The sequence below is a fragment of the Salmo salar genome, chromosome ssa15 (assembly GCF_905237065.1).
Source record: "Salmo salar chromosome ssa15, Ssal_v3.1, whole genome shotgun sequence".
Taxonomy (NCBI): Eukaryota; Metazoa; Chordata; class Actinopteri; order Salmoniformes; family Salmonidae; genus Salmo; species Salmo salar.
In genome coordinates this window covers 55,762,101-55,785,101 of record NC_059456.1, presented here as the reverse complement: position 1 = coordinate 55,785,101, position 23,001 = coordinate 55,762,101, and the positions used below count along the sequence as shown (strand labels likewise).

General features: G+C 40.7%; 1 protein-coding gene across 1 annotated transcript in view; it reads right to left on the bottom strand.

Moving 5' to 3' along the window:
- Positions 1-4,341: 4,341 nt before the first annotated feature.
- Positions 4,342-23,001, bottom strand: part of LOC106571774 (fibronectin type III domain-containing protein 1) — an 80,513-nt gene continuing 61,853 nt past the window's right edge. The window contains exons 19-23 of the mRNA XM_045696077.1: positions 7,663-7,742; positions 7,470-7,499; positions 6,562-6,723; positions 4,895-5,017; positions 4,342-4,640 (exon numbers count right to left, since the gene is read on the bottom strand). Of these exons, the coding sequence (XP_045552033.1) occupies positions 4,525-4,640; positions 4,895-5,017; positions 6,562-6,723; positions 7,470-7,499; positions 7,663-7,742 (511 nt within the window). The 3' untranslated portion in view covers positions 4,342-4,524. The remainder of the gene's footprint in view (positions 4,641-4,894; positions 5,018-6,561; positions 6,724-7,469; positions 7,500-7,662; positions 7,743-23,001) is intronic.

Genomic DNA, 23,001 nt, shown 5'->3' with positions numbered 1-23,001 from the left:
TAAGCTACAACCAGAAAGACTGACAATTAGAATTCATTCCCCTGAAAAATAATATCTTAGGAATATCTTTTCACTTTTAGGGAGGTAATGTGGAAACTAAATAGTGTAGTTACCTTTCAAGAATGAAATACAGTTTCCAGAAAAACTGCACATTGCATAGACTGAGATTGTTCAACAGAGAAAAGCAGTAAAGCAAATTAAAACATTCAACCATAAAAATGGCAAAACTGTTTCCAGAAAGTTTATCTCTTCCCCTCCAAAGAACATCTCGCCTCCTCCAGCGAACTCCTCAATTCTTGAATATATGTCAAATCACTATGTTGTTATCGCATGAAAGTGACAGTGTACAAGTAGCTCAATCACACTTCATACATAGAAACCTGTCATTCACTGAAAGTTATTGGGCCCTGCCACTCAATTCTGCTGGAATATTTAACTAACAGATACTCTCTCTCTCTCTTTCCCTCTCTCTCTGGCTAGTTGCATCTTAACACACGTGGCTATGCAAGCACTGCACCGCTTAGATTATTAAAGTTTTCCTTCAGCTCAGTCTCTCTGTCTCTGTCTCTCGCTCTCTCTCTCATCCTCCCATCCGCTTAAAAATGATATTGTTGGCCATGCTGGCAATTTCAACCGTTTCTAAGTGATTTTGTGGACATATAGTGCCTTTGGAAAGTATTCAGCTTTATCATAAAATGTATAATAAATAAAACAAATCCTCATCAATCTACACACTATAGCCCATAATGACAATGCAAAAACAATGTTTTAGATATTTTTACTGATTAATAAAAATCTAATAAAAATGAAATATCACATTTACATGTATATTCAGACCCTTTACTCAGTACTTCATTGAAGCACCTTTGGCAGAGATTACAGCATCAAGTCTTCTTGGGTATGATGCTACAAGCTTGGCCAAGTATATTTGGGGAGTTTCTTCTATTCTTCTCTGCAGATCCTCTCAAGCTCTGTCAGGTTGGATTGGGAGTGTTTCTGCACAGCTATATTCAGGTCTCTCCAGAGCTGTTCGATTGGGTTCAAATCTGGGCTCTGGCTGGGCCACTCAAGGACATTTAGAGACTTATCCCGAAGCCACTCCTGCGTTGTCTTGAATGTGTGCTTAGGGTCGTTGTCCTGTTGGAAGAACCTTCGCCCCAGTCTGAGGTCCTGAGCGCTCTGGAGCAGGTTTTCATCAAGGATCTCTCTGTACTTTGCTCCATTCATCTTTCACTCGATCCTGACTATTCTCCCAGTCCCTGCCGCTGAAAAACATCCCCACAGCATGATGCTGCCACCATCATGCTTCATAGGGACGGTGCTGCCAGGTTTCCTCCAGACGTGATGCTTGGCATTCAGGCCAAAGAGTTCAATCTTGGTTAAATCAGACCAGAGAATCTTGTTTCTCAGGGTCTGAGAGTCTTTAGGTGCCTTTTGGCAAACTCCAAGCGGGCTGTCATGTGCCTTTTACTGAGGAGTGGCTTCAGTCTGGCCTGATTGGTGGAGTGCTACAGAGATGGTTGTCCTTCTGGAAGGTCTCCCATCTCCACAGAGGAACTCTAGAGCTCTGTCAGAGTGACTATCGGTTTCTTGATCATTCCCTGATCAAGGCCCTTCTCCCCCGATTGCTCAGTTTGGCCAGGAAGAGCCTTGGTGGTTCCAAACTTCTTCTATTTAAGAATGATGGATGCCACTGTGTTCTTGGGGACCTTCAATTCTGCAGACATTTTTTGGTATCCTTCCCCAGAACTGTGCCTTGACACAATCCTGTCTTAGAGCTCTACGGACAATTCCTTCGACCTCATGCCTTGGTTTTTGCTCTGACATGCACTGTCAACTGAGGGACCTTTTTTAGACAGGTGTGTGCCTTTCCAAATCATGTCCAATCCATTTTAGGAGTAGACCAAGGTGCAGCGTGGTATGTGTTCATCTTGATATTTATTTTAAAGCTGAACACTTAAACAAAATAATAAACAATGGAGAAAACGACTGTCACGTCTTGCAGGCTTTACAAAGCAGTACAAAAATAAGATCCCACAACTCAAGGAGGGAAAAGGGCTGCCTAAGTATGGTTCCCAATCTGAGACAACGATAGGCAGCTGCCTCTGATTTGAAACCATACCTGGCCAAAACATAGAAATATAAACCATAGAATGCCCACCCCACACCCTGACCTAACAAAATAGAGAAATAAACCGTCTCTCTCAGGTCAGGGCGTGACAGTATGTGACATTAAATGTGGCCATTCAGATATCCTCACTGAACAAATTAACTGTTTAGGGGGTCCTTGGTTTCCATAGCACATTTATTCAATGTCCAACCATTCCTGAGCAAATATTAGGTATTTTTTTTCAATGTCTGTATACATACAACACCTCCACACCAACTTCTCACATCGGCTCGTAAATACCAAAGAGTATAAAAACACTATGCATGTTCAAGAAAACAACTTACACCAAAAGTAGTTGTCAAAAGCCATTACTAAATCATACTACTGTTATGAACCAAATATCTTGATTGATAATAAACACACATACAAACCCTTAGCTCCCATTAGTACTGTTCAGTTTGTGCTTTGGTCTTTTACATGATCTCCATTTCATTAGCGATATCATAATCACAGGTGTACTTTGATGAGATAAATAATGCCAGGGGCCGACTCGGCAATAGTTGGGAATAGTCGGGAATAAACAAGGACACTTTCTGATCCGGAAGACAAAAGTTAAACTAAGCAATAGCAATACAGTGCCTTGCAAAAGTATCCATCCCTCAGCATTTTTCCTATTTTGTTGCATTACAATCTGTAATTTAAATAGATTTTTGATTTGGATTTCATGTAATAGACCTGCACAAAATAGTCCAAATTGGTAAAGTGAAATGAAAGAAATTACTTGTTTAAAGAAATTCCTTTTTTTTTATTGTTGACTATACTATAAATAAGATCTGGTGCAACCAATTACCTTCAAAGTCTCATAATTAGTTAAATAAAGTCCACCTGTGTGCAATTTAAGTGTCACATGATCTGTCACATATACACCTGTTCTGAAAGGCCCCAGAGTCTGCAACACCACTTAGCAAGGAGGCACCACCAAGCAAGCGGCACCATGAAGACCAAGGAGCTCTCCAAACAGGTCAGGGACAAAGTTGTGGAGAAGTACAGATCAGTGTTGTGTAATAAAAAAATATCAGAAACTTTGAACATCCCACGGAGCACCATTAAATACATTATTAAAAAATGGAAAGAATATGGCACCACAACAAACCTGCCAAGAGAGGGCCACCCACCAAAACTCACAGACCAGGCATGGAGGGCATTAATCAGAGAGGCAACAAAGAGACCAAAGATAACCCCGAAGGAGCTGCAAAGCTCCACAGTGGAGATTGGAGTATCTGTCCATAGGACCACTTTAAGCCGTACACTCCACAGAGCTGGGCTTTACGGAAGAGTGGCCAGAAAAAAGCCATTGCTTGTTCGCCAAAAGGCATGTGGGAGACTCCCCAAACATATGGAAGAAGGTGCTCTGGTCAGATGAGACTAAAATGTAGCTTTTTGGCAATCAAGGAAAACGCTATGTCTGGCGCAAACCTAACACCTCTCATCACCGAGAACACCACCACAGTGAAGCATGGTGGTGGCAGCATCATGCTGTGGGGATGTTTTCATCTCCAGGGACTGGGAAACTGGTCAGAATTGAAGGAATGATGGATGGTGCTAAATACAGGGAAATTCTTGAGGAAACTCTGTTTCGGTCTTCCAGAGATTTGAAACTGGGACGGAGGTTCACCTTCCAGCACGACAATGACCCTAAGCATACTGCTAAAGAAACACTTGTGTGGTTTAAGGGGAAACATTTACATGTCTTGGAATGGCCTAGTCAAAGCCCTAACCTCAATCCAATTGAGAATCTGTGGTATGACTTAAAGATTGCTGTACACCAGTGGAACCCATCCCACTTGAAGGAGCTAGAGCAGTTTTGCCTTGTAGACTGGGCAAAAATCCCAGTGGCTAGATCTGCCAAGCTTATAGAGACATACCCCAAGAGACTTGCAGCTGTAATTGCTGCATAAGGTAGCTCTACAAAGTATTGACTTTTGGTGGGGGGGGGTGAATTGTTATGCAAATTGTTTTGTTTTGCATCTTCAAAGTGGTAGGCATGTTGTGTAAATCAAATGATACAAACCCCCCCCAAAATACATTTTAATTCCAGGTTGTAAGGCAACAAAATACGAAAAATGCCAATGGGGATGAATACTTTCGCAAGCCACTGTACATGCTTTTCCTCCCTCATATACAAACTGCTTTTATAAAAGTGCACGTTAATGAATACATGGAAATATTAGTTGTTGTTTAAAGTATTATATTCTCTTCAAACTGAAGTAGTATACATTTGGAATGTTGTTGTCTTTCTGCTATGGTTAGCAACAGTTTATCTCCAGGGGGTGGGGTCAGTAACAGCATGAGAAAGGCTGCAGCAGGATGGAGTTGGGTTGCCCTCGATGACGACCTCTTTATGACCCCCTGTGTTACCACTTGCCAGGGATGGGCACCCCGCACTCATACCATCCCCCGAAGAGATGTGGCGTACGCCGGCCGATAGGTCCAAAGTTCACTGGCTCCTGCCTGTATGAGCGATAGTAACCTGCACAGGGGCAGACAGGACAAATTATTATAATGCATTATGAATGGACGTACCACAACATTTATAATGCTTCGTTAGATGATTCTGACTGTTTCTATCCAGCCTAGAGCATGGATATTGAGGTTGTATATAATCAAGACTCTGGAACTTAATCTGTGAGAATATTTATTTACGAAATACTGTGAAACAATCCTATAAAAGGCTGTAGGTGAGTGATGAATTCTGTAAGTTTGATTATCATAAAACAAATGTACCTTGTGCTGTTGGCAGATGCATTGAGAGGTTGGGGGAGCCTGTCCTCCCATCTAGGTAAGAGTCTACAAACTGGCAGTGGTCCTCCCCATGACCAAATGTGTCTGCTATACTATAGAATGTTTCTGGAGGGCGAGAAAGAGCAGTCGATAATTAACAACAGAACACACTCTCAAACAATATTCTATTACGTAATGAGACAGAGCCTGGTCGGCTACCACATATTCCCAAAAATAATAGAACACAATATGTAGAAGAGAAAGTGTGATTAAGAGAAATGTAGAGAGAGAGAGAGAGAGAGAGAGAGAGAGAGAGAGAGAGAGAGAGAGAGAGAGAGAGAGAGAGAGAGAGAGAGAGAGAGAGAGAGAGAGAGAGAGAGAGAGAGAGAGAGAGAGAGAGAGAGAGAGAGAGCAAAATGGGTGTTAGTGAAGGAAGGGAAAGCAGAAGGGGGAGAGACGGTGGTTAAGAGATTATTAATAGAAAGAGGAATATTAGGAGTAATTGTAAAGCTACTTAAATTGAGAAAAGACTTGAACTGAGAGAGAAAGAGAGAAGTATACTGAGCAAAAATATAAACACAACATGAAACAATTTCCTCAGATTTTACTGAGTTACAGTTCATATAAGGAAATCAGTCCATTTAAATCAATGCATTAGGCCCTAATCTATGGATTTCACCTGACTGGGAATACAGATATGCATCTGTTGGCCACAGATACCTTAAAAAACGGTAGGGGCATGGATCAGAAAACCAGTCAGTATCTGGTGTGACCACCATTTGCGTCATTCAGCACGACACATCTCCTTTGCATAGAGTTGATCAGGCTATTGGTTGACCTGTAGAATGTTGTCCTACTCCTCTTCAATAGATGTGCAAAGTTGCTGGATATTGGCGGGAACTGGAACACACTGACCAACATGTCAATCCAGAGCATCCCAAACAGGCTCAATTGGTGACATGTCTGGTGAATATGCAGGCCAAGGAAGAACTGGGACATGTTCAGTTTACAGGAATTGTGTACAGATCCTTGCGACATGGGGCCGTCCATTATCATGCTGAAGCATGAGGTGTTGGCGGCGGATGAATGGCACAACAACGGGCCTCAGGATCTTGTAACATATATCTGTGCATTCAAATTGCTATCGATAACATGCAATTGTGTTCGTAGCTTATGCCTGACCATACCATAACCCCACCGCCACAATGGGGCACTCTGTTCACAACGCTGACATCAGCAAACACTTGCCCACGCGACGCAATACACGATTGTGAGGCTGGATGGAAGTACTGCCACATTCTCTAAAACAATGTTAGAGAAGGTTTATGGTAGAGAAATGAACAATTAATTCTCTGGCAACAGCTCTGGTGGACATTCCTGCACATTTTAGAGTGGCCTTTTATTGTCCCTCAGCACAAGGTGCACCTATGTAATGATCATGCTGTTTAATCGATATGCCACACTTGTCAGGTGGATGGAATATCTTGGCAAAGGAGAATTGCTCAGTAACAGGGATGTAGAGAAATAAGCTTTTTGTGAGTATGGAACATTTCTGGGATCTCTTATTTCAGCTCATGAACCATGGGACCAAAACTTTACATGCTGAGTTTATATTTTTATTCAGTGTAGATAAAGGAAGAGAGGAGAGGGGGAAGTTACAGCAGTAGTACCTTTCAGCCCATCTCCCATGAAGATCTTGTATCTCAGTGAGTTGCACAAGACCACACCTACAAACTTTCTGTACCATGTCCTCTTGACGTACTGGCTGCCCTTACAGGCACTGTGCTGGGGGTTGTATCGGAAGGAAAAGGGAATCCAGATAGGCTCTCCACCTGTGGGGGGTGGGGACAATTAACAGGAGACTGTCCTGTGTAGCTAATTTGGTAAGACTGTGGCCCTAGCAAGGCCAGGGTCGTGGGTTTGATCCCTATTGGGGTCACATATACTAAAATGTATGCATTCACTTTACAGAAAGTCACTGGATAAAAGTGGCATATATTACAATACTACAAAACGGTTGAGGTTAAGCGTTCAGCATGTCTTTAATGACAGTTCCTCTATCTGACAGAATGCTTGACAATGCTACCATCACAAAGCAAGTCATTAATACCTACACTCAACCTGTCAGTTCTCACAAAGCTAGTCATGACCAACTACACTCAACTCCTTTACAACCCCTTTACTGACAGTGCGCACTATGCCAGTCACTCCTATTCAGATACACAGTAAATCACCTCCACTCATTGTGCATAGCAACTGGGGGAGGGGGAAGGGGTGAGAGAAGGTTGAGGAGGGAACCAGTGCCTGTCCCCTTGTCCCCCCTCTTCGAAATACCTGACTGACTCTCTCAATTAAAAACAATGAATACCAAAACTCTACTTTGACATCGTTTTACCACTATGGCTGTCTGCCAAGTCCAGTATATGTACGTGTAGGTGTATGCAGCCGTTTGTATGCTCTCCACAGACTGTTAACTCCTCACAAGCTCACTCCAGCTGTCATTTTGGGTTTCTTCAAATGATCTGAAGTTTCGTCAATAATGTCAGAGTAATATACGAGAACTATCGATACCACTCACCAGGTGGTCGTTCAATAAGAAGAGGGTCGTCTGAAAAAGAAAAAAAAAAGTGTTTAAATGAGAGACATGAACTGGGACTGAATTTATACATGAACAAAAAATGGGAGGATACAGACAACTCAGGTAGACGTGGCCTTACCACAGGCACAAAGTAAAACTGACCCTAGCAACCTGACGTAATACTCATACAGACCTGACTCAGTGACATAGGTGAATGTATCGCTGACCGGTCCCAGCCCAAAGACATTCTTCGCCTGGACTTTGAAGTAGTACCTGAGGTAAAACAAACCAAGACAAAACAGAGTGTGTGTATAGTCATTATTCTAGGTGTTAAAGAGTCATTTAGACAGGTCTCTGTTGCCACATGAAAGGTATTTATACCCTAATGACTAGAACAGATGGCCGGAAGGGAGGCAGCACTCGATGTTCGGAAGGGAGGCAGTACTCGTAGAATTAAGAGAAGACTGTTTTTATGTTCTTATGAATCTAAAGTGAGCAGAACGCAGTAAAATGGTAATTTGGCATGTGTTGAAGAGGGATAAAGGGAGTGATGGGAGGGAGGGAGAGAGAGAGAGAGAGAGAGAGAGAGAGAGAGAGAGAGAGAGAGAGAGAGAGAGAGAGAGAGAGAGAGAGAGAGAGAGAGAAGGGGAATGGAGTAGATTAAAAGAGGGGGAGTGAGGGAGAGAGGTACTGTATGGTTTGGGAGGGAAGGGAAGGGAGGGAGGAAGAGAAAAAAGTCCTCAAGTCAGCAATTTCACAATGAGAGCTTTTCTATATGACACAATGACCCTCCTGACTGACTGAGCTCTGCCCTTACAAAAAATGACATGTCAATTTTGCAGTTTCACATTTGAAAATCACATTTGATCAAGTTATGTGAAACTGCAAAACATTTTTTTTTTACATGTGATTCATTTTCACATGCAAACTTGCAATTCCACAGCTGAAAATGAAAATAAAATGTGCAGTTTCACATGTAAGAACACTTCACATGCGAAAATACATTTTTCACATGTTGAATTGCAAGTTCACATGTGGGGTTGAAATAATGTTCTTCTCCCCACATGTGAAAGATGGTGTTAACATGATGCAGTAGCAATGTTTCCCCTGGTGGAACTAAAGTGACCACAACTAAAAAGCCCAAATGCAGGACCAGGGAATGATTTTACGGGACATTCGCAGAAGTGTGGACAGCTTACTTTTTTGGGGGACAGGTTAATGAATCACATTCAAATGGCGACATAGTTCTGCTGTTGAAGGTCACTACCTGTTAAAGGGGCAATTCAAACCTACATCAATTTTTGGATTTATAAATGTACATGTACCCATTGATTCTTGAAGAATATAACGTATTTTGTATCATTACTTTAGTTCAACTGTCATACCCCACCAGAACCCAAACTATAAGCTTGTTTCATTGCAATGTTTGTAAACAAAGTAAATGTAAACAACCTAAAAACATGGTTAAACCTATCATTTTTATATCATGGATGGTCAGTCCTTAGCATAGTCTATGGATTTGAGATAGGTTGCATTTCTCCAGCCCCATCCCTGAGCTTTTTACTGAAACTTTGGTCGGGAGAACACTTTGTTAATCTTTCAATGAAAACTTCTTTGGGATCGATGTCCCGTCCACTGGACGGTTGAGCTAACGTAGGCTAATGCGATTAGCATGAGGTTGTAAGTAACAAGAACATTTCCCAGGACATAGACATATCTGATATTGACAGAAAGCTTCAATTCTTGTTAATTGGCAGAAAGCTTAAATTATTGTGAATCTAACTGCACTGTCCAATTTGCAGTAGCTATTACAGTGAAAGAATACCATGCTATTGTTTGAGGAGAGTGCACCATTTTGAACATGAAAAGTTATTAATAAACAAATTAGGCACATTTGGGCAGTCTTGATACAAAATTTTGAACAGAAAACCAATGGTTAATTGGATCAGTCTAAAACTTTAGCAAATACACTGCTGCCGTCTAGTGGACAAAACCTAAATTGCACCTGGGCTGGAATAATACATTATGGCCTTTCTCTTGCATTTCAATTATGATGGTATGAAAAAAATACAAAAGTACAGTTGTTTCTTTCTTTGTATTATCTTTTACCAGATACAGTTGAGGTCGGAAGTTTACATACACTTAGGTTGGAGTCATTACAACTCGTTTTTCAACCACTCCACACATTTCTTGTTGACAAACTATAGTTTTGGCAAGTCGGTTAGGACATCTACTTTGTGCATGACACAAGTAATTTTTCCAACAATTGTTTACAGACAGATTAATTCACTTATAATTCACTGTATCACAATTCCAGTGGTTCAGAAGTTTACATACACTAAGTTGAATGTGCCTTTAAACAGCTTGGAAAATTACAGAAAATTATATCATGGCTTTAGAAGCTTCTGATAGGCTAATTGACATAATTTCAGTCAACTGGAGGTGTACCTGTGGATGTATTTCAAGGCCTATCTTCTAACTCAAATGCCTCTTTGCTTGACAGCATGGGAAAATCAAAATAAATCAGTCAAGACCTCAGAAAAAAAATTGTAGACGTTCATCTGTACAAACAATAGTACGCAAGTATAAACACCATGGGACCACGCAGCCGTCATACCACTCAGGAAGGAGACGCGTTCTGTCTCCTAGAGATGAACGTACTTTGGTGTGAAAAGTGCAAATCAATCCAAGAACAATAGCAAAGGACCTTGTGAAGATGCTGGAAGAAACAGGTACAAAAGAATCTATATCCACAGTAAAACGAGTCCTATATCGACATAACCTGAAAGGCCGCTCAGCAAGGAAGAAGCCACTGCTCCAAAACCACCATAAAAAAGCCAGACTACGGTTTGCAACTGCACATGGAAACAAAGATCGTACTTTTTGGAGAAATGTCCTCTGGTCTGATGAAACAAAAATAGAACTGTTTGGCCATTATGACCATTGTTATGTTTGGAGGAAAAAGGGGGAGGCTTGCAAGCCGAAGAATACCAACCCAACCGTGAAGCACAGGGATGGCAGCATCATGTTGTGGGGGTGCTTTACTGCAGGAGGGACTGGTGCACTTCACAAAATAGATGACACCATAGGAAAGGAAAATTATGTGGATATATTGAAGCAACGTCTCAAAACATCAGTCAGGAAGATAAAGCTTGGTCGCAAATGGGTCTTCCAAATGGACAATGACTCCAAGCATACTTCCAAAGTTGGGTGAAAATGACAACAAAGTGAAGGTATTGGAGTGTCCATTACAAAGCCCTGACCTCAACCCTATAGAAAAATTCTGGGCAGAACTGAAAAAGCGTGTGCGAGCAAGGAGTCCTACAAACCTGACCCAGTTACACCAGCTCTGTCATGAGGAATGGGTCAAAATTCACCCACCTTACTGTGGGAAGCTTGTGGAAGGCTACCCAAAACGTTTGACCCAAGTTAAAAAATTTAAAGGCTATGCTACCAAATACTAATTGAGTGTATGTAAACGTCTGACCCACTGGGAGTGTGATGAAAGAAATACAAGCTGAAATAAATCATTCGCTTTCCTATTATTCTGACATTTCACATTCTTAAAATAAAGTGGTGATCCTAACTGACCTAAGACAGGGAATTTCTACTAGGATGAAATGTCAGGAATTGTGAAAAACTGAGTTTAAATGTATTTGGCTAAGGTGTATGTAAACTTCTGACTTCAATTGTATATTGTGTTATATTCTCCTACATTCCTTCATATTTCCACAAACTTCAAAGTGTTTCCTTTCAAATGGTACCAAGAAAATGCATATCCTTGCTTCAGGGCCTGAGCTACAGGCAGTTAGATTTGGATTTGTCATTTTTGGCAAAAAATGAAGCACCTTCAATGGAGGAATAGTGTTATTATATGGTACAATCCTCTAGTGAGTGAGTTACTTTTGTGCCATTAATATCAAGCAAAACTTCTGAAGTTGAGAACAAAATTAATAGTATTTCAAAGAGAAAAACCCAAAAGTATTGATAGCAAAACCAAATATTTTATGGAAATCATTTTGAAATCTAAGAACAAATTAATTGTAAATGGATACAAAAAAATGTTTCTGATTAAAAAAAACATATGATAACACAATTAAATGAAACAACTCCCTCTTTCCTGCAATATTCCCTATCTTTGGTTTTGTTACCCTGGCCTTTGTTTTCACTGCCTTTTTCCCAGTTGCAAGGTTTGACACATCCATTCTAGCAACATGGCAACCTGCATCCCACTGCTGGTTTACCTTTGAAGTTAAGCAGGCTCAGTCCCTGGATGGGAGACCAGATGTAGCTGAAAGTTGTGAAGAAAAAAATGTAAGGTGGGGAGTTTTTCTATTCACATGAGGGAAAAACAAATACAAATTCACGTGATCTGTTCACACGTGTCTGGAAACCTCATGTTTCTTTCAGGTAGTTTTTAAATATTTGAGCTCACTTCACTTTAGTCTCAGTGTGTTTTAAATACATACTGTACAGGGGAGGAATTATTTAATACCCTCAGATTCAAAACAACACCGTGAGACAAGGCTTGGAGGTTTTGAAATTTGTCCATATAGTGGACAATGTGTGTCTGTGTGTGTTCTCCCCCTGCTGTACGGTTACGTACAGTAATTTCACGGTCCGCTAATTTCCACCCAAACCCTTTAACAACGTAAAGTCTGCCAGTCTGGATCCAATTACTGGAGCCATGTGGAAACTGACCAAAATATCAGAGAAAAAAAAGAGAAAAGGAGGCAGAAAAAGGGAAGAGTGAAAATCACAGAGAGAGGCAGAGAGAAAGAGCGAGGGAGAGAGAGAGAGAAATGTTCTCATATACAGTAACAGCCAAAAGTTTGGACACACCTACTCATTCAAGGGTTGTTCTGTATTTTTACTATTTTCTACATTGTAGAATAATAGTTGAACACAACTATGAAATAACACATATGGAATCATGTAGTAACCAAAACAGCGTTAAACAAATCAAAACATATTTTATATAATAAATTCTTCAAAGTAGCCACCCTTTGCGTTGATGACAGCTTTGCACACTCTTGGCTTTCCCTCAACCAGCTTCATTTGGAATGCTTTTCCAACAGTCTTGAAGGAGTTCCCACATATGCTGAGCACTTGTTGGCTGCTTTTCCTTCACTCTGCGGTCCAACTCATCCCAAACCATCTCAATTGGGTTGAGGTCGGGTGATTGTGGAGGCCAGGTCATCTGATGCAGCACTCCATCACTCTCCTTCTTGGTCAAATAACCTTTACACAGCCTGGAGGTGTGTTGGGTCATTGTCCTGTTGAAAAACAAATGATAGTCCCACTGTGCGCAAACCAGATGGGATGGCGTATCGCTGCAGAATGCTGTGGTAGCCATGATGGTTAAGTGTGTCTTGAATTCTAAATAAATCAAAGGCAGTGTCACCAGCAAAGCACTCCCACACCATCACACCTCCTCCTCCATGCTTCATGGTGGGAACCACACATGTGGAGATCATCTGTTCACCTACTCTGCGTCTCACAAAGACGTGGCGGTTGGAACCAAAAATCTAAAATTCTGACTCATCAGACCAAAGGACAGATTTCCACCGGTCTAAAGTCCATTGCTCGTGTTTCTTGGGCCAAGCAAGTCTCTTCTTCTTATTGGTGTCCTTTAATAGTGGTTACTTTGCAACAATTCGACCATGAAGGTCTGATTCACGCAGTCTCCTCTGAACAGTTTCTGTGATGCATTTGTTTAGACTGCAATCCAAAGTGCTGTAATTTCTTATCCTCTGCAGCAGAGGTAACTCTAGGTCTTCCTTTCCTGTGGCGGTCCTCATGAGAGCTAGTTTCATCATAGCACTTGATGGTTTTTGAGACTGCACTTCAAGAAACTTTCAAAGTTCTTGAAACTTTCCGGATTGACTTGACCTTCATGTCTTAAAGTAATGATGGACTGTCGTTCACTTTGCTTATTTGAACTGTTCTTGCCATAATATGGACTTGGTATTTTACCCAATAGGGCTTTCTCTGTATATCACCCCTACCTTGTCACAACACAACTGATTGGCTCAAACGCAATTAAGAAGGAAAGAAATTCCACAAATTAACTTTCACCGAGGAACACTTGATAATTGAAATGCATTCCAGGTGACTACATCATGAAGCTGGTTGAGAGAATGCCAAGAGTGTGCAAAGCTGTGGCTACTTTGAAGAATCTCAAATACAAAACATTTGTTGATTTGTTTAACACTTTTTTGGTTACTACATGATTCCATATGTGTTATTTCATAGTTTTGATGTCTTCACTAATATTCTACAAAGTCGAAAATAGTCAAAATAAAGAAAAACCCTTGAATGAGTAGGTGTGTCAAAAACTTTGACAGGTACTGTACATTTTCTCTATATCCATTAACTTCAGATCTTGACTTAAATAAAAACGCACTCAAAAACAATAATTTGGTATATTTTTCAAGATATAGGACTTTCAAAAGCAAATTGTAACTTAATAAATTGAGGAGGATGGGCTTGTGGTCATGGCTGGAGCGGAATCAGCGGAATGGTATCAAATACATCAAACACATGGTTTCCATTCGCTCAGTTCTGGACTTTTATTATGAGCTGTCCTCTCCTCATTAGCCTCCTATGCCTGCCACATCATCATGATGATATGGCAAGTTACAATTTGCTTTTTGAAAGTTCAATATCTTTAAAACATGATCGCTGGCATGCAAAACATTTTGGGACTGTATCAACAGTGGACTAATGAAAAAAGTCTAAAAGATCGTTTTTTGTGAATTATTCTTTTAATTAAAACCCAAGCCAATCTCATCATGTAGGACAGTTTCATGCCTTTCAGTTGTTTAGTGAGCAGCATTCTCCATCCTGGGCTTATTAAGGAGACAGCTGTCTAGGAGGTGTAGAATTGGTGCATTGGTATATATATGTGTGTGACTGCTTGAAGTAGGGTGTGTGCTTGTGTGCGCGTGTGCGCGTGTGTGTATGTGGAGACGAGGGGTAGTGTTGCTGCAGTGCAGAGAGACTGAAATGTATACATGCCTTTTGATGGATCCTTACAGACAGCCACACCCAGACTCAGGTGAACCTTCCATGAACAATTATAAACTGTCAATCACTCTACCTGCTTTTTGTACACAATGTTTTTACTCATGAATGTACACACACATCCACAAGTCATATGCAGGCATGCACAAACAGACAGACACACAAACCACAGAGCAAGAGCAAATGCATGCACAGTAGGCTTCTACATTCCAAAGTTAGGAATTAAGGAACATCTGTCTGTGCGTGACTGTGTGTGACTGTGTGTGTGTGTGTGTGTGTGTGTGTGTGTGTGTGTGTGTGTGTGTGTGTGTGTGTGTGTGTGTGTGTGTGTGTGTGTGTGTGTGTGTGTGTGTGTGTGTGTGTGTGTGTGTGTGTGTGTGTGTGACAGAAACAAAGTGTGCTGATTTGTGTAGGCCTACATATGTGCATGGCTAACCCTTGAGCGTGAACCGTTGGCTCGGGTCTGAATCGTTGACTTGGGTCTGGCACCATGGAGGGAAAGCTTTATGGCTACTTGGAAGAGATAACAAACGCACACTGCCCCCTGCCAGACCCTGTGTCTCCCTTAGACACCCTGCTCTGTTTAACACCCAGAGCTGTGTTTGTGTGTGCATTTGCGTGTCTGCCTGTTACCGAGCTGTCAGGTTTCCTGCTCGTGATTTATCGACACACCTGCTCTGCATTAACTCTCTTCTACAATGTAGAGCATAGTAAAAATAAAGAAAAACCCTTGAATGAGTAGGTGTGTCCAAACTTTTGGCTGGTACTGTATATGAGAACATTTCTCTCTCTCTCACTGTATATGAGAACATCTCTCTCTCTCTCTCTCTCTCTCTCTCTCTCTCTCTCTCTCTCTCTCTCTCTCTCTCTCTCTCTCTCTCTCTCTCTCTCTCTCTCTCTCTCTCTCTCTCTCTCTCTCTCTCTCTCTCGTGTGTTTCCTGCGTCTTGGTGGAATATCTCAGCACATCGTGTTTTCACGATGATTTAAACGTGTTTTCAAACCTGCCTCAACCCAGTTAGCTCTGAATTACATCACTCTGATGGCTTCTTAATAACTTACTGTATATAAGCATTACAATACTGGGGCTGACATCACACACACATGCATAGAATTACACACACAGAGACAGACACAGTGAACACATGGTATGCGTCTAACATCACTGAGACCTACCGGGAACAATAATCATATAAACGCACACTCCAACACCCTATAGGTAGGCCCAAAAAATTGCCAAAGACTCCAGCCACCCCAAGCCATAGACTGTTCACTTTTCTACCGTCTGGCAAATGGTACCGGAGCATCGGCTCTTGGACCAAAATGCGTCGAGACAGCTTCTACCCCCAAGCCATAAGACTGATAAATAGCCAGACTGCAAAAGAGTGAATTAATTAACATCCTCCGGAAGTTGTCACAATTACTGTGTAAATCTATGGAAGGGGTGAGAACCCTGAGCCTCCTAGGTTTTGTATTGAAGTCAATGTACCCCGAGGAGGACGGAAGCTAGTTGAGGCTACTGTCATGACTTTCCCTCCTGTGAGGATCAAAGAGAGCCCCCCTCTCTCTCGAGAGAGAGTGGAATGTCTGAGTGTTACAACAGAGAGAAGCTTTGCAGTATTTTAACATCAAAAGATGAGACATTGAAACAATATTTCTAACATAAATAATGTGGGAAATGGTTGTTGGGGCTCCAAACAATAATCATGTCAAATCAGTTGTTGTTTTGTGATATCATTAACCTCTCTAGCGTAGGGGGCAGTATTTGCACGGCCAGATAAAAAACGAAGATTCCTTACAGGAAGTGCCCTCTCTGACCATTTTTTGGCCTTCTACACTCTCTTTATTGAAAACTGAGGATCTCTGCTGTAACGTGACACTTCCTACGGCTCCCATAGGCTCTCAGAAGGCGGCAGAACGGGGAATGATGACTTTGCAGGCCCAGGCTGAAAAACAGTAGCGCATTTGGATAGCGGTAGATCAGAGAACAATGAGACTGGGGGCGCGTGCACGAGCCGACACCATGTTTTTATTTTTTCGTCTTTGAATGAAAACAGGGTTTCCCGGTCGGAATATTATCGCTTTTTTACGAGAAAAATCGCATAAAAATTGATTTTAACCTGTTAGGGCTAGGGGGCAGTATTGACACGGCTGGATAAAAAACGTACCCGATTTAATCTGGTTACTACTCCTGCCCAGTAACTAGAATATGCATATAATTATTGGCTTTGGATAGAAAACACTCCAAAGTTTCTAAAACTGTTTGAATGGTGTCTGTGAGTATAACAGAACTCAAATGGCAGGTCAAAACCTGAGAAGATTCTGTACAGGAAGTACCCTGTCTGACCATTTCTTGGCCTTCTTTGCCATCTCTATCCATTACAAAGGATCTCTGCTGTTACGTGACACTTCCTACGGCTGCCATAGGCTCTCAGAAGGCGGCAAAAAGCTGAATCGTGGCTTTGCAGGCTCTGGTTGAAAAAATGTAGCGTGTTTGGGTAGTGGCTGGTTACAGTACTGTGAGACTCAGGCGCGTGCCCACGTCGACCGAATGCTTTGTTTTCTTTCCTCTGTTTACCTAAACGGAGATTCCCGGTCGGAATATTATCGCTTTTTTACGAGAAAAATGGCATAAAAATTGATTTTAAACAGCGGTTGACATGCTTCGAAGTACGGTAATGGAATATTTAGAATTTTTTTGTCACGAATTGCGCCATGCTCGTAACCCTGATTTACCATTTCGGATAGTGTCTGGAACGCACGAACAAAACGCCGCTATTTGGATATAACGATGGATTATTTTGGACCAAACCAACATTTGTTATTGAAGTAGCAGTCCTGGGAGTGCATTCTGACGAAGACAACAAAGGTAATCAAACTTTTGTAATAGTAAATCTGACTTTGGTCAGGGCTAAACTTGGTGGGTGTCTAAATGGCTAGCCGTGATGGCTGGGCTATCTACTGAGAATATTGCAAAATGTGCTTTCACTGAAAAGCTATTTTAAAATCGGACACCTCGATTGCACAAAGGAGTTCTGTATCTATAATTCTTAAAATAATTGTTATGTTTTTTGTGAACGTTTATCGTGAGTAATTTAGTAAATTGTTAGTAAATTCCCCGGAAGTTTGCGGGGGGTATGCTAGTTCTGAACGTCACATGCTAATGTAAAAAGCTGTTTTTTGACATAAATATGAACTTGATTGAACAAAACATGCATGTATTGTATAACATAATGTCCTAGGTGTGTCATCTGATGAAGATCATCAAAGGTTAGTGCTGTATTTAGCTGTCTTCTGGGTTTTTGTGACATTATATGCTAGCTTGAAAAATGGGTGTCTGATTATTTCTGGCTGGGTACTCTGCTGACATAATCTAATGTTTTGCTTTCGTTGTAAAGCCTTTTTGAAATCGGACAGTGTGGTTAGATTAACCTGTTGGGTCTAGGGGGCAGCATTTGCACGTCTGGATAAAAAAAATGTACCCGATTTAATCTGGTTACTAATCCTACCCAGTAACTAGAATATGCATATACTTATTATATATGGATAGAAAACACTCTAAAGTTTCCAAAACTGTTTGAATGGTGTCTGTGAGTATAACAGAACTCATTTGGCAGGCAAAACCCTGAGACATTTTCTGACAGGAAGTGGATACCTGATGTGTTGTATTGACTTTAAACCTATCCCATTGAAAAACACAGGGGTTTAGGAATATTTTGGCACTTCCTATTGCTTCCACTAGATGTCACCAGCCTTTACAAAGTGTTTTGAGTCTTCTGGAGGGAGATCTGACCGAACAAGAGCCATGGAACGGTGATGTCCCATTAGACACCTGGCGCGCTAGTTCATGTTGGGTACCCTCGTTCCAATACGTTATAAAAGAGTATGCATTCGTCCACCTTGAATATTATTCATGTTCTGGTTAAAAAAGGCCCTAATGATTTATGCTATACAACGTTTGACATGTTTGAACGAACGGAAATATATTTTTTCCCCTCGTTCATGACGAGAAGTCCGGCTGGCTTACATCATGTGCTAACGAGACGGAGATTTTTGGACATAAATGATGAGCTTTTTTGAACAAAACTACATTCGTTATGGACCTGTGATACCTGGAAGTGACATCTGATGAAGAGAATCAAAGGTAATGGATTATTTACATAGTATTTTCGATTTTAGATCTCCCCAACATGACGTCTAGTCTGTATCGCAACGCGTATTTTTCTGGGCGCAGTGCTCAGATTATTGCAAAGTGTGATTTCCCAGTAAGGTTATTTTTAAATCTGGCAAGTTGATTGCGTTCAAGAGATGTAAATCTATAATTCTTTAAATGACAATATAATATTTTACCAATGTTTTCTAATTTTAATTATTTAATTTCTGACGCTGACTTGACTGCCGGTTATTGGAGGGAAACGATTTCCTCAACATCAATGCCATAGTAAAACGCTGTTTTTGTATATAAATATGAACTTGATAGAACTAAAAATGCATGCATTGTCTAACATAATGTCCTAGGAGTGTCATCTGATGGAGATTGTAAAAGGTTAGTGCATCATTTTAGCTGGTTTTATGGTTTTGGTGACCCTGTCTTTGACTTGACAAAACATTACACACAACTCTTGTAAATGTACTGTCCTAACATACTCTAAATTTATGCTTTCGCCGTAAAACCTTTTTGAAATCGTAAAACGTGGTTAGATTAAGGAGATGTTTATCTTTCAAATGGTGTAACATAGTTGTATTTTTGAAAAATTTGAATTTTGACATTTATTTGGATTCAAATTTGCCGCTCTTGAAATGCACCTGCTGTTGATGGAGTGCACCACGGGTGGCACGCTAGCGTCCCACCTAGCCCCAAGAGGTTAACGAGAGTCTTGTCTTTAAAATGCTGTAAAATAGTCATATGTTTGAGAAATTGAAGTAATAGCATTTCTAAGGTATTTGAAAATCGCGCCACGGGATTCAACTGGCAGTTGCGTAGGTGGGACGAATTCGTCCCGCCTAGCCCAGAGAGGTTAAACAGCGGTGGACATGCTTCGAAGTACGGTAATGGAATATTTAGAATTTTTTTGTCACGAAACGCGTCAGGCGCGTAACCCTTCGTCACCCTTCGGATAGTGTCTTGAACGCACGAACAAAACAGAGGATATTTGAACATAACTATGGATTATTTTGAACCAAACCAACATTTGTTATTGAAGTAGAAGTCCTGGGAGTGCATTCTGACGAAGAACAGCAAAGGTAATCCAATTTTTCTTATAGTAAATCGGAGTTTGGTGAGGGCCAAACTTGGTGGGTGTCAAACTAGCTAGCCCGTGATGGCGAGCTATCTACTCAGAATATTGAAAAATGTGCTTTTGCCGAAAAGCTATTTTAAAATCGGACATAGTGATTGCATAAAGGAGTTCTGTATCTATAATTCTTAAAATAATTGTTATGTTTTTTGTGAACGTTTATCGTGAGTAATTTAGTAAATTCACCGGAAGTTTGCGGTGGGTATGCTAGTTCTGAACGTCACATGCTAATGTAAAAAGCTGGTTTTTGATATAAATATGAACTTGATTGAACAAAACATGCATGTATTGTATAACATAATGTCCTAGGTGTGTCATCTGATGAAGATCATCAAAGGTTAGTGCTGCATTTAGCTGTGGTTTTGGGTTTATGCGACATTATATGCTAGCTTGAAAAATGGGTGTCTGATTATTTCTGTCTGGGTACTCTGCTGACAAAATCTAATGTTTTGCTTTCGTTGTAAAGCCTTTTTGAAATCGGACAATGTGGTTAGATTATCGAGAGTCTTGTCTTTAAAATGGTGTAAAATAGTCATATGTTTGAGAAATTGATGTAATAGCATTTCTAAGGTATTTGAATATCGCGCCACGGGATTCCACTGGCTGTTGAGTAGGTGGGACGATTTCATCCCACATTCCCTAGAGAGGTTAACCTGTTAGGGCTAGGGGGCAGCATTTGCACGTCTGGATAAAAAAAATGTACCCGATTTAATCTGGTTACTAATCCTACCCAGTAACTAGAATATGCATATACTTATTATATATGGATAGAAAACACTCTAAAGTTTCTAAAACTGTTTGAATGGTGTCTGTGAGTATAACAGAACTCATTTGGCAGGCAAAACCCTGAGACATTTTCTGACAGGAAGTGGATACCTGATGTGTTGTATTGACTTTAAACCTATCCCATTGAAAAACACAGGGGTTTAGGAATATTTTGGCACTTCCTATTGCTTCCACTAGATGTCACCAGCCTTTACAAAGTGTTTTGAGTCTTCTGGAGGGAGATCTGACCGAACAAGAGCCATGGAACGATGATGTCCCATTAGACACCTGGCGCCGAGTTCATGTTGGGTACCCTAGTTCCAATACGTTATAAAAGAGTATGCATTCGTCCACCTTGAATATTATTCATGTTCTGGTTAAAAAAAGGCCCTAATGATTTATGCTATACAACGTTTGACATGTTTGAACGAACGGAAATATATTTTTTCCCCTCGTTCATGACGAGAAGTCCGGCTGGCTTAGATCATGTGCGAACAAGACGGAGATTTTTGGACATAAATGATGAGCTTTTTTGAACAAAACTACATTCGTTATGGACCTGTGATACCTGGAAGTGACATCTGATGAAGAGAATCAAAGGTAATGGATTATTTACATAGTATTTTCGATTTTAGATCTCCCCAACATGACGTCTAGTCTGTATCGCAACGCGTATTTTTCTGGGCGCAGTGCTCAGATTATTGCAAAGTGTGATTTCCCAGTAAGGTTATTTTTAAATCTGGCAAGTTGATTGCGTTCAAGAGATGTAAATCTATAATTCTTTAAATGACAATATAATATTTTACCAATGTTTTCTAATTTTAATTATTTAATTTGTGACGCTGACTTGACTGCCGGTTATTGGAGGGAAACGATTTCCTCAACATCAATGCCATAGTAAAACGCTGTTTTTGGATATAAATATGAACTTGATAGAACTAAAAATGCATGCATTGTCTAACATAATGTCCTAGGAGTGTCATCTGATGGAGATTGTAAAAGGTTAGTGCATCATTTTAGCTGGTTTTATGGTTTTGGTGACCCTGTCTTTGACTTGACAAAACATTACACACAACTCTTGTAAATGTACTGTCCTAACATACTCTAAATTTATGCTTTCGCCGTAAAACCTTTTTGAAATCGTAAAACGTGGTTAGATTAAGGAGATGTTTATCTTTCAAATGGTGTAAAATAGTTGTATTTTTGAAAAATTTTAATTTTGACATTTATTTGGATTCAAATTTGCCGCTCTTGAAATGCACCTGCTGTTGATGGAGTGCACCACGGGTGGCACGCTAGCGTCCCACCTAGCCCACAGAGGTTAAGGATGGTATAACTAAATAACTATCTCTGAAAGTGTACACATTCAAGGGGTCAGGTTTACATCTAAATGTTGTTCACCTTATATGATTAAATATGAACAATTTTTGAAAAGATAGCAAGATTATTTTAGCCTTCTAAATGAGATAATTGTTGTCATAGAAAGTTTTACCCAGTCAGTAACCACGTCCACGTGAGCACAGATATTATGTCAACAGGATGGAATGCCCCATTTTTCCAGAGTGCATAAAAGGACTGCTAACGAAATTTACCACAGACCAAAAAATGCCGGGTCGCTGCCGGTGTGGAAAGTGATCCAACTGTACCCTGAATAATCAACCATTGAGACCAGAGAACGTGAGGATTTGATCCACACTTTATGAAATGGTATAAAAACTACACGTCCAAAAAATGGTAAGACCCTCTGAAACTCTCGAAAATGAAGACTACACAGGAACATTCAGTCTGCAGCTGTTTAAGTACTGTTGACCTAGGAAACTCAGCCGAAGACAAAGCACAATTTCCTTTCACCACCATAGATACCTCTAAAGGATCTATTCTAACAAGCCTCTCTGAACACCGTGTGGTACACCTCTGGAGGAACCGTTCTAACAGACACTGTTAGACCTAGAAGCTACAACTACAAAGAAGTCTCTGGTTGACAAACCAGAGACTTCTGGTCAAACTACTCTCCACAGACGGACCGGGCAATTTCAACAGAGAGATGACAAAGACATACACACGTAAATATATGTATACATTGCAATTATTTTCAAATGAGCGGTCGTTCATGTGCAAAGTATTCATATTCCCATTGTTAGGTTCTTATTTTTCAGAGTAAATAACTCACATACACTAGAGAAGCTTTAACCAAGTTTAATTCTTCCCAAAGGTTCTGTACAGCCGTAATCAGACAACCCAACATTTGTCCCATCCAGATATTTATATCCCACTTAAGACACTCCCTCTCTCCAATCCTTACAGTTTATGCCCAACAGGAAAAAGGTAACCAGATACGAAACCCTGATTACCCCCTTAAGGGGAACTGACCTCACCTCCTGACCTCAACCCCTCCTTCATCTAATCCACAGATGTCCATCTGTCTCCCCTGTATCAACACGGTGCT